At 46.0% G+C, this 17,593-nt stretch overlaps 1 protein-coding gene across 1 annotated transcript in view; it reads right to left on the reverse strand.

Moving 5' to 3' along the window:
- LOC146785728 (uncharacterized) overlaps positions 1–17,593 on the reverse strand; it is a 240,133-nt gene that overhangs the window by 47,965 nt on the left and 174,575 nt on the right. The window contains exon 3 of the mRNA XM_085633098.1: positions 5,720–5,836. Within this exon, the coding sequence (XP_085489224.1) occupies positions 5,720–5,836 (117 nt within the window). The remainder of the gene's footprint in view (positions 1–5,719; positions 5,837–17,593) is intronic.

The raw sequence follows: 17,593 nt of genomic DNA on the forward strand, positions 1-17,593 counted from the left end.
CAGCTAACTATAACTCGCGCGCCCGCAATGCACTACTGATGACGTCACATATTACATCACTCATGACATGGTCACTGACATCACTCATGACATCACTGATGACATCTCAAATGACATCACTGACGACATCACTGATGACATCATCCTTGTGAAAGAGTAGCAGACCTCTTCTTCCCCTAATATAACCTTTAATACACACATTCAAAAAAAGAAACTAAAATGTTCGAAATAATGAACATATCAATATCAGTTACAACAACCTATTCAGTAATTCTAAGAACCACATACACATCCACTCATTCACCAACAGTCCTCTACAGTCACTCATACATGTACTCACTCATCATATGTATTCATACACCTATACATCCTGTTACACAACGCCACTCATCCATAGAGTTACTCACACACATAGTCACTCATGCTAATAAAGAATCAAACATCCATTTACTTGCATATACAGTTATACACACACCACCACACCTACTTCTACAGAAACTTACACATACTTAGTCTTTTAAACAATCACTTATAGAAACACATACTTATTCATGCAGGAACTCTTTCAATCTCTCACTCTCACATATACTCACTTATATACACCAATAGTCACATATACTAGTTAAAAACATATGTAGTTACTCATGGAGACACTATTGAGACAGTCTTTCACTCACTAACACACCTTTACACATACTCATCCACCCATATAGTCCTGCACACATGCTGTCTTCAACACATACAGTGAGTCACTCATTCATGCACCTATGCACTACGTAATACCCCCCACCGAACCATGCAGACACTCAGACTGATACTCAAAAAACCAACTAATAACCTATATTGACACCCATGTAGCTACTCACCAACCCATGCAGCCACTTATACACAAAGTGAGAGACTGATAGAGATATTTACATATTTAAACATTCCTCACTAAGCCATGTATTCACTATGATACATTTTAACAATCAGTTACACAATACATTTTTCCCAAAAAAATCATCCATTTAGACACTTATATACCCATTTAATCTTCCATCGAGCTTGAGATATACTTATATAAAACCTATTTAATTTTCAGAAAAACACACATTCACTGGATGATGTCATCAGTGATGTCATCAGTGATGTCATTTGAGATGTCATCAGTGATGTCATGAGTGATGTCAGTGACCATGTCATGAGTGATGTAATATGTGACGTCATCAGTAGTGCATTGCGGGCGCGCGAGTTATAGTTAGCTGAACTAACTATAACGGGGAAATTTCATTGGTTTTTAACGAGTGAAATGTCCAGCTAACTATAACATGTGTGAACCCTTTGGTTTTTTCATTGAATTTCTAAGGTTTTTTTAAATGCTAATTCCCAACTATAACGTGTGTGAAACCTATGGTTTTTTCAGTGAATATATATATATTTATGTATAGGTGCCCACTGAGCCACCAGGGTTTTTTTTTTAAATGTCCTTTTTGTGTTTTGGGGAGCGGCCCCTTAGGCAAGAGTCGCTCCCCTTGGGGGAGCAATATGTTTTTGGGGAGCGGCCCCTTCAGCAAAGGTCGCTCCCCTTTGGGGATCATTTATTTTGGCTGTTTCTGCCCCCCTTGGGGGCAGATCGGCCTTGTGAGTTTAGGTCGAAGCCATTAGACACAAGGGACTGTATTAGTGTTGTTGGGGAGCGGCCCCTTGGACAAGGGTCGCTCCCTTTATGGGGTGAATATTGTGGCAGTTTCTGCCCCCTTCGGGGGCAGATTGGCCATATTTTTTTCAGGCCCATCTGTCCCCTGGGGGGCAGAAGCCACTAGACACCAGGGCTTTTTAAATGTTGATTTTGGGGAGTGACCCCTTGGGCAAGGGTCGCCTCCCCTTTATGATGGTGAATTTTTTGTCTGTTTTTGCTCCCCACGGGTGCAGATCGGCCTTATGCTTTTAGGCCCACTTAGTACCTTTGCTTGGCTGGTGGACAGTGTGTGTGGACTAGTGCCTTATTTGCATATGTGATTGTAATGTGTTTTTTCTCCTTTTTATTCTAGTGCAAAGCTTTTGATTCTTGTTTGCGGTTTTGGCAGTGGTTGATCTGCAGTTTTGCGTAGTTGCATTTTTTTGGTAAGAAACATTTTCGTTGTGTTTATTCCAATTGAGTATTAATGTCATGCATGGATGCATTTTTTGTAAGTGGTGTCATAATAGCAGCATATTTAGTTAAGTGTTTTGTGCATGAAATTCTTTGCGATGTGTTTTGCGTTGTCTTATGTGTAATTTTCTTTTTTAGTGGGATACTGTTGGTCCTTACTGTGTATGTGCAGAGTAGGTGGTGGTGAGTCTCTCTGCTTCTGGCAAGTGAGTGGTATAGTGTTGGAGTATATAGGTCTTTGTGATAAAGCTACATTTTGTTTATTTCTTTTTTTACAAAGGGTTTGTTGTTGTTGACTTGTATGACAAGTTACCTTTATTAGTAAGCATTATGGCTAGCCGTAGAATTACTGCTCAGCAGGTGGTTGGTATGCTTCTTGAATCTTTTTCTGAGCAGGATTTTGAGACTGACAGTATGACTGAGGGAGAGGAAGTAGGGGAATATTCAGGCAGTGAGTTTTCTCTCCACATGGAATTATCGGATGTTGAAGGTACTCTCAGTGCGGATGAAGCTATTCACCGTGCGGATGAAGCTACTCTCAGTGCGGATGAAGTGCCTGCTTTAGAGGAGGACACTGATGTGCCGATGGTGCAAGAGGCATCTGGATTGCAGCCGGAGGCTGCTAGGCTTCCTACTGGAAGTGACTCTGGGTTGATTAAAACATGGTGCAGCCTGTGCTGCCTGCCTTTAGTGGTGATGCAGGGTGTAGAGTGGATTGTGAAAATCTTTTGCCTATACAGTTTTTTCAGTTCATGGATGATGTATTTTTGGGTGAGATTGTTGAGCAGACTAATTTGCATGCTGAACAGTTTTTGAGGGACAAGAGTGCCAGACTTAGGCCCCGCTCTAGAGCTACCCGGTGGACTCCCACAAATCTGGATGAAGATGAAGTTTTTGGGTTTGACTTCTTTGATGGGCTTGATAAGGAAGACGTCCCTAGCTTCATATTGGTCTACCAGTCCCTTGATGGCAACGGCCATATTTCCTGCAATTTGGAGTCGTGATCGGTATTTATTTTTGCTTCGGATGCTGCATTTTGTTGATAATGCTTTGGCGTTGCCACAAGATAACCCTGACTGTGACCGTCTATTTAAGATTCGGCCTGTTCTTGATCACTTTGTAGATCGATTTTCAGAGATCTCTACTCCAGGCAAAGAAATATCTCTTGATGAGTCGTTGGTCTTGTTCAAGGGCCATTTGGTTTTTAGGCAGTACATTCCTAGCAAGAGGGCACATTATGGAACTAAGATGTATATGTTGTCTGAGAGTAGGACAGGATAGGTCTATAATTTCCGGGTGCACACTGGTAGGGATTCCACTATTGACCCCCCTGCTTGTCCATCCACTTTTGGAGTTTGAGAAAATTATGTGGGATCTCGCTAGAGGACTGTTTAACAGAGGCCACAATTTGTACCTTGATAACTTCTACACTGCTGTGCAATTGTTTAAGGAATTGTTCAAAGTGGACACTTTTGCTTGTGGCACAATCCGCTCTAATCGTAAAGGTTACCCAAAAGAGCTCGTTTGCAAAATGCTTCAGAGGGGACAGTGCAGTACCTTGCGTAGTGAGGAACTGCTAGCTGTGAAATTTGAGGACAGGAGGGATGTGTACATGCTGACTACCATTCATGATGAGAGTACTTCACCTGTGACTGTTTGGGGTCAGGCTGCTGAAGTGCACAAACCTGTGTGCATTCAAGACTACAATAAGCACATTGGTGGTGTCTATAGAGTAGGTCAGAGGTTGGAACTTTACACTGCTATTAGTAAGGCTTACATTTGGTATAAGAAGTTGGCCATCCATCTCTTCAATTTAGCAACTTTCAATGATTTGTTGTGTACAAGGAGTGTTCACCTGCGTCAAAGATGACTTTTGTTCAGTTTCAGGAGTCTGTGATAGGCAGCCTTGTTGTTGTGGAACAGGCAAGTGTTCCTAGAGTTGGAGTGGTTGAGGATGTGGCTAGATTGAAAGATCGCCACTTTCCTGATTCAATTCCTCCCACGCCCCCAAAAAACAATCCCTCTAAGAGATGTAGCGTCTGCTTGCGAAGAGGTGTGTGGAAGGAGAGTCGTATGCACTGTGCCGATTGACCTAATCCTGGGCTGTGTGTGCCCACATGTTTCAGATTGTATCACACGCAAAAAAGTTTTTGGAAGCAACCATGAGTCTAATAGTGTACTCAAAAAAAAGAGAGGGACCCAACAAACCAAAGGGGAAGGGTACCAGCAAAGACTTCAGTCAAAAAGGAAACCCTCTTTGGGTTAATTCACACTAGACACACCACTCTTAAACATGGAACCTCTAAACACCAGTAGGACAACAATGGACAAAGGGAAAATGCAATCAAAAAAAATATACAAGGATTAAAAAGATACAAAATTATTCAATAGCAAAATTGCAAGTATCTAACAATCACAATCATCACAATGTAAAAAATTTATTTTTTTCATAAAAATTAGGCAATTTTTATCTGGACTGCATGAAACAATAAAAACACAAAAGAGCTTTGTCACATTAATACAAAGGATTGGGAACACAAAAGGGAAAAATAATTCCAATTCACAGGGAAGTACTAATAAATCAAAAGCAGATCAATTATCATTAAGAACATTATTTTATATATCTGATACAATTGCCCACACAGATTTAGCGTAGACTTCTTCTTAGTGCATCGACGCGTTTCGGGGAGCACTAATTTATGGTCATCACCTTCTTCATTAAATGAACCAAGTGCAAATCAACCCCGATTAGTCAGGTTGCCTGTGCAAGAAGTAGAAATCTAACTCCAACATCCCTGAATCAGGTGAAATACATCATAACTAAACCTACCTCAAGGAAGACACGACAAGTAGGCTTAGTACGAGGTACGTGCATAGCCCTTCAACTTCCTCCACATGGGGATGCAGGGGAATTGAAAAAAAGTGCAAAAGATACTAATTTTAATCCGTTGAGTGTGAGCATAAAGACTGGTTCTTCATCACTGAATGTTAGAACTATTTGGAATAAAGTGGGAAGTAATAGTGGAGTAAAGGGTTCTGGTGGAATAATGCAGTGCAATGTGAGTGATGCAGGCTGCTGATATGAAGAGTATGTATCATGAAGCTATGCAGACCTCTATTTCGAAGGAAAACATACCTGTTTTTTTAATAAGAGTTCTACCATATGTGACTATTATGGGACAAAGAGTAAGTGTTTTGATTAAAGCTTCTTTTAAACGTGTTGGGCTCCCTGGTTGACTGATGCGAGAACCCGGAAACCATTTGCATAGATTATCTGCTATTTCGACAGGCGCCTCTATATATGTTCAGGTTAATCTCACCACATTTCGTCCTCCTTCATTCAGATCATGCAACAAAAGGCAAAATAAAATTGTGAAATATGAGCTGTTTCCACACTATGGCAGTGTTTACCAACTCCTCATGTGTCATATTCTGAGCAAGTTCCTACTCGTCTAAGGAAAGGGTTTGATTGTTACATACCCACCACTATGAGGTGGGACCTAAATAGTTGAATTACTGCTCCATTTGTGAGCAGAACATGCGCACCTCAACCCAACCTTCACTTTAAAATCCGAGAGGATTTACCATTGTCTGGATGGATGGCCTGAGAGACGCAATGGGCACTGGATCACCATGGTAGGTGCTCTCTGATTCCACTGCTACCACGTGCAGCTCATCTTTAGCCTCAGCTCCAAGGAAAATCTGCAAAAGCAAGCAGACAAAATGTGTTTGAGTGTGGGTGTATCATTCATAGTATCGCCATTGGCATCCTTTCCCACCCCTCCAACATAACATACATTCCAATAAATAAACACACAACACAATTTTTTCTTGTTTGGGTAAAGTTGCTGCAGGTTTATTACATACACCGTTATGTAATAGGTGGGTTATCTTACGGGCGATCCAAGGGCAGGCAACCAACTGGGCCGCCTGCCCACCTGATGAGCCGGGCAGCACTGGGGCGAACCCCACCTGTGCTGCCCTTACTAGTGATCCTCTTCCCAGATCACGTGACCCTTGGTACCTTCTTACTCACGCCCCTTTCAGGGTGGAGCGTAGCATAGCAAACCCCCGGTTGTTCAGGCCCACAACCACCCAAAGGACTAGCGGAGCGCCAACATGGTTTCCAGGACCCTCCCATGAGGCTCCTAGGATTTGGCTCTGGCACCCCCTATGGAGGGGCGCAGAGGTACCCTTCTGTACCCCTTTGCTTCCAGATCGCCCTGTAACTCCACCACAGCTCTGGAGGCGGCCACCGTCGCCGCCAGAGCCCCCCACCAAAACAGCTATAGTCTTACCCGCAACCTCTCCTGTCTAGAGCCTCCTGCAAATCTAGATGACAGAGAACCATCCCTACTGGTTATAGATGACCCCATCTAAATCCCAATAGCCCTTGACGTTAGCCTGGGCCAGCTAGTGTCTGATGAAACAAAAGGCCCTTTTGGCCTGTGAAGTTGTGCCACGAACTATTCACCCTCATGCGGGAAAGTTCCACTGTGTCACATGACTCAGCCCCGTGCCAACTCTGGGCGGGACAGTTACCGACACCCTGGCTCACAATGCCCCATCTATTTGCTGCTCTTACCTAGTTGCCGTCCTTCTAGCACGGTGTGTACCCGACACCCGTGTTCAACATCTATGGGACTGCAGCCCACTTGTTGGGTGACCACTCCCATAAACCGCCTGCCTACCTTCGCTATTAGGGCGAGAAGGGCTGTCCTTAACATTTGAACAGTCCCTTAGCTTTCGAAATTATGACGCACAGGAATGTTCATAACTAGAAGTATGTGACAATGAGCAAGGCTGCCTTCCAGCACTTACCCTGCAGCCCTTAGCTTACTTCCCCCCCGTTGCCCAGACAATTGCATAGACCCCTCTGTGTTTTTGTGAAGCGCGCGTGCCCCCGAGGCATGGTGTCGCTGAATAACCGGTGTATGTTACACACTCGCTGATGCTTATGTATCACCAACAGGCCTTACTTGTATTGAAGGAATGCTGGATGATTCCTAAGGACTGTAGACTTAATACTCCCCCCAGTTTGGCCCCAAAATTCAGGGTCAACCCAAGAAGTAGGCATGCCATTCAGGGTACATCTACCCCAGTGCTGACTATCACTGTATTTAGGACACAGGTCGCAGAAGATGCCCCTTCCAGTCTCTGGTTCTAGCCCATACCAGGATAACCTAGGAGGCAGACAAGTCTGTGGGAACCAGAGGGGAACATCTGTGCAAATACCTGCCCTTTCCTGAATATTGGGAATGCCCCATGGTCTAACTACCCTGTCACCATTTTGCTCTAAAAGTGTTTACCAAACTTTGCACCACAGCACACTTGTTAGGTGAAAACTACCACAACCCGCCTGCTGCCCTGGCTAAAGCACGGGTGAAATTGTCTTAACTGAAGCGACCTGTAACCTGCCCTTGTTTGCCAAGGGCACATTTTAGCTGCATCGACCAGACATAGCACGACGAGACGAGCTTGCAAGCCCCACTCCCACACAATTAAAATTAAACCTAGTCCATCAGGGGCAGAGGCATTGCCTTCGCAGCACCTCTCTTTGCGTTGTAATTGCCCGGCGTAAGTGTAAACTTGTACTTTCCCGCCACAGGGAATCCTGCACCATTCTCAAATGTGCCACAAGCGCCCAATGCGCCATCCACCAGTTGCTATGCAAATGTCCTCCAATACAATGACATCGGCGACCTGTCAAGCAGTTCTGCCTCGTGGTCAACAAAATGCCATCTGCCGCGATTTCTCCACTAATCCCATGATGCTGACCCTGGATATTTAAGGCGGACGTGAGGTTCGGCGATCGTCCCAATACTAGATTCCATGTATCCAACTTATCCATATCGTCCCACTTAATGAGGGCACTACGAGGACTCGTGGAACGGAATAGGTCTAAAGCATTAGTGCCAATTCAGAAACCGCCAGGAAACCTCCGCATCATGCAGGAACTAGCCAATGGGCCTCTTCCCCGAAATTCAGCCACAAACCAGTAACCAGTAACCCCCATAGTACCGTAATCCAGACATACACCCTGGGGGTGTGGGAGGGGGGGGGAGGCCAAACAGGCGACTCTGGTAGACCGCACATCGATATGAGCAAACAAAAGGACAGCCAGACACAGCCGTGCCACATCCAAGAAGAACCCTCTACGGTTTAAAGCCCACTGAGGGGAGAGGTACAGTTCCTGCCTACTTTGAAACCAACCACTGACGAGAACGTGGACCTCTCGGGAGCGCCCCACATCGGCCCCCTGGCATGCACGTGTGCTAGGGTGGGTGGGGGCAGAGAAACAATGATCACTGAGGGGGCAATTGCGACACCGATTGGGTATTATGCCCAGACAGAACTGAATTGAAACCTAAATGTTCCACGATTTAACTCTGGCGCCATGATGCAGATTCCTGAACAAGAACCAGTGGACAGCCGGCCCACTGAAGGCAGTGGTCTGTCCAGTTCTCCGAATTCTCCGCTATAGGGGCTACAGATAATCTCAGGGGTCAGAAAGTCTTTCTAACGTAGCCAACCAACGTTTTATACGTGAGAGACTGCCCCCTATTATGCCACGACCAAACCAAGGCTAAAGCAGTGGGAGCATGAGGTCTTAAGCAACTGGTGTCTGTGTACTGGAAACATTAGCCACGCAAAGAACACTGGACATCCCCTTAAATGCGAGTCATCAGATCGTTCATGAAATAGTGTTGAATTTGAGACACATGCGCCATCCATAACTACTGAATTAAAATTAGCAAAAATAGTTCTATGAAAGAAAAGCATAGAACGAAACGCTCGTCAAAGTCAAAGGACATATTAACCCGCTTTAGTGTACCTTGCTGAAAAGGATGGAGCGAAGCCCATTATTTGTATTAATGAATGAAGACATTATTCATTCATGTTCAGCCCAAGTGAGAAGCACTGCCCTCAAGTGGGCTTCCCCCTTATGGCACCGTGGCAGTACAAATTGGTTAAACACACCAGTAATCCACCTCAAACTGATATACTGTTTAGCCCCACCCAAGGCACCCTGTCCGGTTACCGCCAAGGCAGACGCACCGCAACGCCAACTGAAGGCAGCGTAACAAGTTCTGACCTAGAGCGGTTCCTGGTGACACATAGCTAGACGCACAATATTGCACAAAACTAGAATCAGCATAAGCTTGCGCTACCTTACAGCAAGGCAGTACAACAGAAAACCTGACACTAGCGCCACTATATGCCTTGACTCAGGTCAGGCGGCCACTTCCTTTGCACCATACCTTGCTCCTGCCGTGCTGCCCATCCTATTAACACCACAACTACTAACCCTGACAAGTCTGCCTATTCCAAGGCCCTCAAAGCTATAAGAATGGCTTGGGCAGCAGGCAATAGTGATTTTAATGTAAATTAAATTAAACAATGCCTGTTGCAGTCATCTTTAAAATAGACAGACAGCGCCAAGTTGTGGCAGGCTATCACAAGCGCCGGTGTGACAGTTAAGTGAAGTGCACAGGTACAAATTTCTTTTTAATCTTCTCAATGCGTGAGCAAAACTAACCAACGGTCGCGCTACTGACCCACAGCGCTCCGCTTACCGACCCCGGTATGCCTACCTGCAAAGCTTCACCCTGCGCCGCTTGGGCCATGTGTTCCACACTTACATCACTAAAAGGTTTCTTTTAGATCGAGACAGAACCTCCTATCTGCTAAGTGGTAGAGTCACCTATTATTTTCAGTTGTATTAGTGAGCTGTTGCTGTGTTAAAATACGTCACCATCCCCCAATATTGTATGCAAACACATTTAGAAATTGGAAGAGTGTGTCTGTGCACTGTCAGTAACTTTCCCCAAATTGAGCATGAAAGAGCTGGACTGTTCACATTCAAAGCTGTTCCAAACGGGGGCCCCCGAATAAGTTTCTACCAAGGGCAGCTGCTAATACTACTGCATGTGCTGTTGTGCACAAGTATGCTCTCCTGACCTCAAGCCCTCAAAATGGCGTGTTAAACGTGCCAGAGCCCCGCCCCCCCACGCATCCTGAAGAAGGCTGTGGATTGCCAACAGAGAAAAGGAATTAACGAATCAATGTGCGCCCAGGCAACCTCAAGCACGTCTTCTCGTCCCCAGCCATCCATCAATATTACTGAGTTTCAAGCAGAGAAGGGAAATCCACAGACTGGCCTTACAATGACTAAATAGGACATCTTAACTGAGCATGTGAGCGCTGAAAAGATTTACAGTTCGATCAGACAGTAGAGAGATGACCAGTCTTGACCTCCAACCTTCAAAATGCTGTGTTAAAAGTGCCAGGGCCCCCAAGGCATCCTGAAGAAGGCTGTGCATTGCCAGAGAGGAGGTATTAATCAATCAATGTGTGCCCAGGGAACATCAGGCACGTCTTTTCTTCGCCAGCCGACCATCAACATTTGCTGCGATACGATAACTAGACATCAAAAGCCCCTCGGCGGCAATGATGCAACGGGGGAAAGAGATGCACTTCTGTTCTACGTTGCCAACTCACCAAAACATAATGGCACCTGGCGACCGCGTGTCCGGCGGGTAACACCAGGGTCCCATAGTCTTAATGGCAGTCGGGTGCGCCGCAAGCTTGGGGGGGACCCGAAGCAAGTACCCTGCCCTCCGGGCTCCCTCCCTGGTGGCGTGTTTGTCCAAAAGGGCCCAGGCACCAGCCGCACTTTACCCAAGATAGCCGGCCCCAGCTGCCAGTGTTTGATTGCTGTACCTGATATTTGTACAATTTCCGTGCAGCTGTGAGTGACATCCATACTATGCCTGACACTTATTTGCCAGCCAATAAAAACCTTTGCTGTGACTGGCCTGAGGAAACCTGCTTCTGGGCAGAGCTGGTGGCAAGGAAATTGTTCCACCGCATGAACACCACGCTGCCAGCAGGTACAAGAATGCGCTGCGACAAGAGGACAGAGTTTGCAAGAGGCGGTGTGACCAGAGGCATGTGAACAGCCGCCAAAGGTCAAGACTCACTGCCATGAACTACCGCCAGGCGACACCCCCCTTCCTCCACTTTATGGACCACACTGGTGGCATGGCAAGGAAGCCTGGAGATGCTGACGATTGAACCCGGGGGCCAACCCATGCAAAGGATGTGCCCTACCACTGAGCTACATCCCCACGCACTTCATGATTTGCCGATGCCCAACTGCTGCTGTGACCACAGAGCCACTATGTGAACATCAACAATTTGCCACAGTGAATCACATGGAAAATACAAGCCATTGAAATCTTATTTTTCTATATTACTAAGCAGGTTGAGGCAAAGCACTGCTCTAACAGTCATATCATCCTTTGATGCAAGTAGCAGAACGAGATGTTTAGCTCAGCCACCCTGTATAAAATGTCTGCACTCATCTCAGGGTCGCATACCAAGCCACCGTTGCGCAGATTCCGGATACACTTCTTAAGAACCCGCTTGCGGCTCGGCCCCTGCATGCAAACCCATGTCGGGAGCGACATAGTGTGACAATTGATCATTTCGCTGCTGCCGTCTTACCGGGCTGAGGCGGTGCCCCGATGTGACCAACGCAGAAGGATAGAGTGATCGCCGCATCAAAAGCTGCATGACACGTGCCTGCAACACAAAGAGACCGTTTAACAACCACCACCATCCACGTCTCGCAGCGCCAGCGGTACACGTGGACACCACAACCCTCAATCCCCGCTCGGGGTCCGTGGCGACCAACCATTGCCCCAGCTGGCGCTGCTATGTCCGCCGCGGGATTGTGCTGCCGATCCAAACAGCAACAGGCCCCAGGCCCCGAAACGTGCCCCAAACACTGCGCTGAGGCATCGACGAGCGGCTCGCCAGCAGGTCGGCACTCCCCCACACACGCAACAACGGGAAGGGTGGGGGGGAACGCGGGAAATGCATTTAGACATGCACTGAAACCATCCGTTCATACCACCCTCGCTTCAAAAGCCACCCGATGGAACTCCCATTGAAGAAATGGCACTACGGAAAGTGCCCCCCCAGAGATACAGCTACACACAAAGCCAGAAATCAAGCGTTTTGCTCAGAATCACAGGTAACTCTGCCCACACCACTAACAAAATCCGGTTACCCTGCTCCCAAGTCGTCACCCCAAACCGTGAAGCCACAGCCTCGCCCGCGCGATGCCCACACTCCGATCTCACACAATCGGCAAACTAGCCTCAAAACAGAGGGGCGCGGGGCACGAGCTACACGGATACAGGAAGGCTTGTCACCGGGCACGGGGAAGTGTCTGAAAACAAGAGTCAGATGAACAGCGAAGGCCTGCCGGGGAAAACACTAGCATGGGAGATCCAGGGAATGCACCAGCCTCGCAGGCCGTGCAGACGAGGGAACGAAACGGCACCGCTGGCAGCGGCATCCCCATAAGTGCGGTGCGTGTTGAACACTAGATATGAACCATATCTCCTGGTCTCAATCGAGTTAGGTGGGCTCCAAAACTCCCTAAGGACTCCCTGGGTGTTGATCCACCAACATACCCCGTCCTGGAAAAATCACACTCCCCGTTGGGAAAATGAACTCCGGTTACCACTATACAAAAGATTTAGTGGTGTTCGCTCTCCTGCTGCGCAGCTCCACGACGAGCCCTTCGACCAAAGAAGCGACCCAACTCATCCCGACCAAACGGCCCGTGCAACCAGTCTCCAACCAGTGGTAAGAGTCCCAGCCCGAAGGCGGAAAGGTGAGGAGGGGGTGGGGGGGAACCATGCCCTCCATCGAACAAAACCAACAGCACCCTTCCCAGTCGCATGCCCACATAGTGCCTGTTTACTAACAACGCTGGGGGAAGGGGATGGCTGCGCGCTCCCATGTTATCCTAAGGCGTGTGGCCTCCAACTTGCCGAAACCAACGGCGCAAGCCGCATCGCTAGTCCAGGGCACCGGACAGCATGTCCCTCGGGGACAAAAGTCCACTGCACTGCGGCTCAACGTGCCCCAGGGAAACGGCCGTACCATCGATTGGACTAGTGCCCGATCATCCAATCGGAACAAGAACCTCAGCGGCACGGTGAGTGCCACCACACCGCAGGTGAACGGGGCAGCAGAGGGCACCCATGACCTTAATTTACTGCCAGGTCCGCTATGAAAGTTCCATTGATCTATACAGTGCTAGTTTAATGAGTGTCGCTTTAAAACAATGAAATCCTGCTAAAACAACTAAAATCCTGCACCCTTCCCGAAACCATGAGCCTGTGGACATCAAGGGGTGCAGGGCAGGGGCTTTGCGCCCCCGGACCCTAATACCCTATGCTCACCTCCTAATCGCGATTCGCGCGGCCTGTGACTCGGCCTCTCCACCCCCAACGTCCACCATACAGACTGCGTCTGTGGTGAGAAAAAGAGCGCCAAAATGGTGGGGGAGGGATATATACCCTCCCCAAGTCCTGGCGCCCAGGAAGTGACACTCCTTGTGTGCCACAACCAGGCTGGGGGGACTCCACCCAGAGTCCCTGCCCCTGATGGGGGCGGGGTGTGTGGGGTGCCCAGGCGACACTAGAGTGCTGACCTCTCTAGTCGCTCCCTGGGGGTGCCTCAGCCAGCAGCAAAGTAGGTAGTTTATGAAGCCTGTAGTCCAACCCTCCGTTATGTATACTCTCAGTGGATGACATATTTCTGCGTATAAATCAAAATGTGATTCATCTACTCTTAAATTTAAATTCACATGTGTACACTGACATGGAGCAAATGCAGTTGAAAGCAATTTGCTGCATCGTGTTAAAGTGCGTTTTCTAGGCATTTGTTAACCAGGATTCAAGTAGGCACCATCTGGTCTTAAATGGATGTCATAACACTCTGATAATTCGGACTATTTCTGCTACACCTATTCAAGTAAGATGTGGTTTTATTTATTCCTGAATTACACTATTTTCGAAGAAGGCTCTAGCCTAATGTTTTCCAAACTGTGGGTCACGACCCCTTGGTGGGTCGTGATGGTACGAGCAATACAAAAGATGCCTTTCAATTCTGCATTTATCTTTTCACATTTTCTGTGCTTCAAAGACAGAGGTCAAGTGCCAGTCTATGTGTTCTGACAAATTGCTGCTTATTTATATACATATTTTAACATGGGGAGTGGTGTTTACAAATTTATCTCACTTTCTGGTCAGAGAAAGTAAAGTAAAGTCAATTATGTGCCAATCTTGCTGGGGTACATACATGTGAAAAGAAAGGCTGTGGAATGTATTTCGTAACACACAACACATTGTAAATGACAATGTGCTATCACAATAGGATTTGCCGACTGCCTCATGTCCTTTACCCTAGGTGGGTCACAAATGTTTGCCATTCTAAAAGTTGGTGTGCTTCAGAAATGTTTGGGATGCACTGTTCTAGCCTACTGTAACCTTCCACTTGCAGATTGTATTGCATTCATTCACAATGGTTCACTGTTGTTTATCCAACTAGTTTGTTCGGACAACTCCTGAGGATATTATCTTAGCCCCTCTGAATCAATACTCATGTGGTGGATTAGTGCTCAGCTGGTAGGGTTAAGTGAAGTTTTATATTTTTGCATTCTGATTTGATGAAAATGTATTTCTTTGCTCACGCCACAATGATTTTGCAGTTCTAATGTTCCTCTATGGATAAATTGGCTATGTAAACCCTTACATTTGGGGGTGAGACACAGACTTTTCCTATCCTGCTAGGGATGTGGTCCCATTTCTTAATGATTTGCTGCACATTTTGGACTTCGCATTGCTCTGATTTTGTATTATTCTGCATTGATGGCCTTTATGCCGATGGACTACTTTGTAACTTAGCTTTGGCATGCCATTATGTCTGTATTTTCCTTTTGATTTTTGTAATAAACCTTTATGAGTTTTCCATATTTGGCTCTAGAGCTCGTCACTTTGAGTCAATCGTTTCTTATTTGATTGCATTATGAAAGGCTCTTTTGTACCCTGTCTCTGGAACACATTGCCTCATAAAAATTAGATTTACACTGTCCCCGATCCACCCAACTCCTAGGTGTGCAATCGTGATGCGGTCGATTATTTTCTAGGGGCCCTGCGAGTCCACAAAGTTTATAAAATTCAAATTGGGCTACTTATAGGACAAGCAGCTGGCCTAAGATCAAACACACAGGGGACTGTTTAACACATGTAATTAATATTTTTACCCTCTTGAAAGTCTAATTTCAAGAGGGAATAGGATACATTTAGGAAATGTGGCAAATGTTGTTGGAACAAGCAGGATCATTGTAACATGCAATGAAGTGAAAGATATGACAATGGCGATCAGTAATGGTTTGGAAAGACCTGGAAGTAGATATAGAGTTCATGAATTTGGTGACTGGGGTGTTGGGGTGGGGGTGGGGGCGGGGCGGAGTATAAAATAGAAAGGACAATGGGAATGGGTAAACATGTAGTTATGGTGAAACGTGTGGTGGCGGAGCATGCAATAGTGTGAGTCGGAGGTAAATCTCAATATCGATGAGTAGAGGATACTTGGAAGGGTCAGGAATTCAAGGTTTGTGTCTTCATAACTGGTGTTGAAGGATTGTGGTGGTTTTGGTACTTCGTATCACATTAAAATGCCATCTTCAAGTGGTTTTCAAGTTCGATGCTTCGGAGTATTTTTCAGTTTGCTTTAATTCTGTAGATTTACAAACACATTTCCTCTACTCAGTAAATGTGAGTAGACCAGGGGATTTTTGACTGTATTCTCGGTAATGCAATCACCATCAGTCAATCGAGGAGTCTGGTTTTTGTCTTGGCAATAGGAAGAGCAGGTAGGAAGGAAGCTGGTTTATTGGGTGGTTTGTGTTCATGATTTCTTTGGAGACATTCTTCTGGAATATGTTAACATTTAATATTTAAGAATGCCATCAGGTCCTGGATTCTAATAGTCCATCTACTTGCAAGTGGTTTGGAGACAAGACAATGTGGATAATCGAAGCCAATTTTGAGCATTGACACAAATTCCAGATATCTTTTTAAATTTGAACCGTAGGAGACATGTTAAAAGGTTTGCACCATTGTTTGAGAGCTTTTGGGGTACCATGATTTGAAGTATGGCTTATGATGAAGATGCATGGGGCGGGTGATTTTGATGTGTTGTCCTGCGGTAGCGGTTTCAGTTGTTTTCAGTTACAATTGGGAGGTGACAGGTTTGAGTGCTAATTTTAAGTAGTTGTAGTTTATTAATCGAAATATTCTGGATGTTCAGTATTCCACAAGGGAGAACTCCGTTTCATTAAGATAATTGAAAAACAAGGGAAAGAATAGGGGAACAAACATTACGATAGGTATTGTACCATAGACACGATCTTCATTTTCTGACTGTACCCAGCCACCTCACATGGACAGCTTCAACTAGGGCTGCTTGATGCTTTATTTTTAAATATCCAAAAGGACTTGTTTTTTTTTTATGTCTCAAGCTGGTGGTGGAGTCAATGTGCCTTTTGAAGAGGACCCTTGGTAGGTTATATATGATGGCTTCCATTTGAATGTACATGTTTTGCAGTTGTTTTTAAGGCGGAGGTTTGTTGGTAGGATGATGTGAATTCAGGAAGCACCACTGGAGCAGGAAATTAGTAGTTACAGCTCTATACTGCAGTTACAGCCACTGAGCGGTAGGATATTACATCACGCCCTCTTTCTACATTTAGATCTAAAAGTCTCCACTTGTTCGGGGTCAGTTTTTTTCATCAACCATTTCCCAACTCTGATCAGTCTGGTAAGAACACCCTATATAACTCGAGGTTATCTTCACTGCAAACTGCTATTCCACTCCTTATGTAGGGGCTCTTTGGCTTATGTTTCCTTCCCAAGTCCCTCCCCCGATAACCCCCCTAATAGCCTTGTTTGAATGCTTTCCGGTACCTGCCAATGGTGGGGGAACCGCTTTGTAGACCTGCTTTGGCCCCTACCCAATTTATATGATTGTGCACACTTATTTTTTTTACAACCTGGTTCTGTCAAGGCAGTGGCTGTGCCTTGGCTAGAGAGTGAATGGGTGGTTAGGGCCTGTCCCCTTCTAACTATTTGTTTCCCATCTCTGAGGAAGTTCCTGACCCTGTGTGGTGAGGGAAAGTCAGCTATTCTAAAAAAAAAAAACAGGAGAAACCTAAATGGTTAATACACTGGAAGGGGTGAGAGAAAGATATAGTGGAGTTGTAGGATACACCATCCCTAATTTATGATGCACAAGGTATCCTACCACCCTAGTTTTACTCACCACTTAAAACTACTAAGATTGTGTTTTTGTGCCTCTGTGGATACATACCTTGGATATTCCCAAAACCTATATTTGGCAGGGGTTTACTAGGGTGCTAGAATACCTTATGTGTTATAGAAGGAAAGTCTGCTCCATCCTGAAAGTGTGCGTCACTACCCCTCCCATGGAAGTGGAAATGCCCCTAAGAATCGTTGATATCGTAGGGGGAGGCACCGGAGGTGAACACCTCCATAACTGATTCAGGTCAAAAGAGATTTGGATGCATGCCCT

Source organism: Triturus cristatus, chromosome 11 (assembly GCF_964204655.1).
Source record: "Triturus cristatus chromosome 11, aTriCri1.1, whole genome shotgun sequence".
NCBI lineage: Eukaryota > Metazoa > Chordata > Amphibia > Caudata > Salamandridae > Triturus > Triturus cristatus.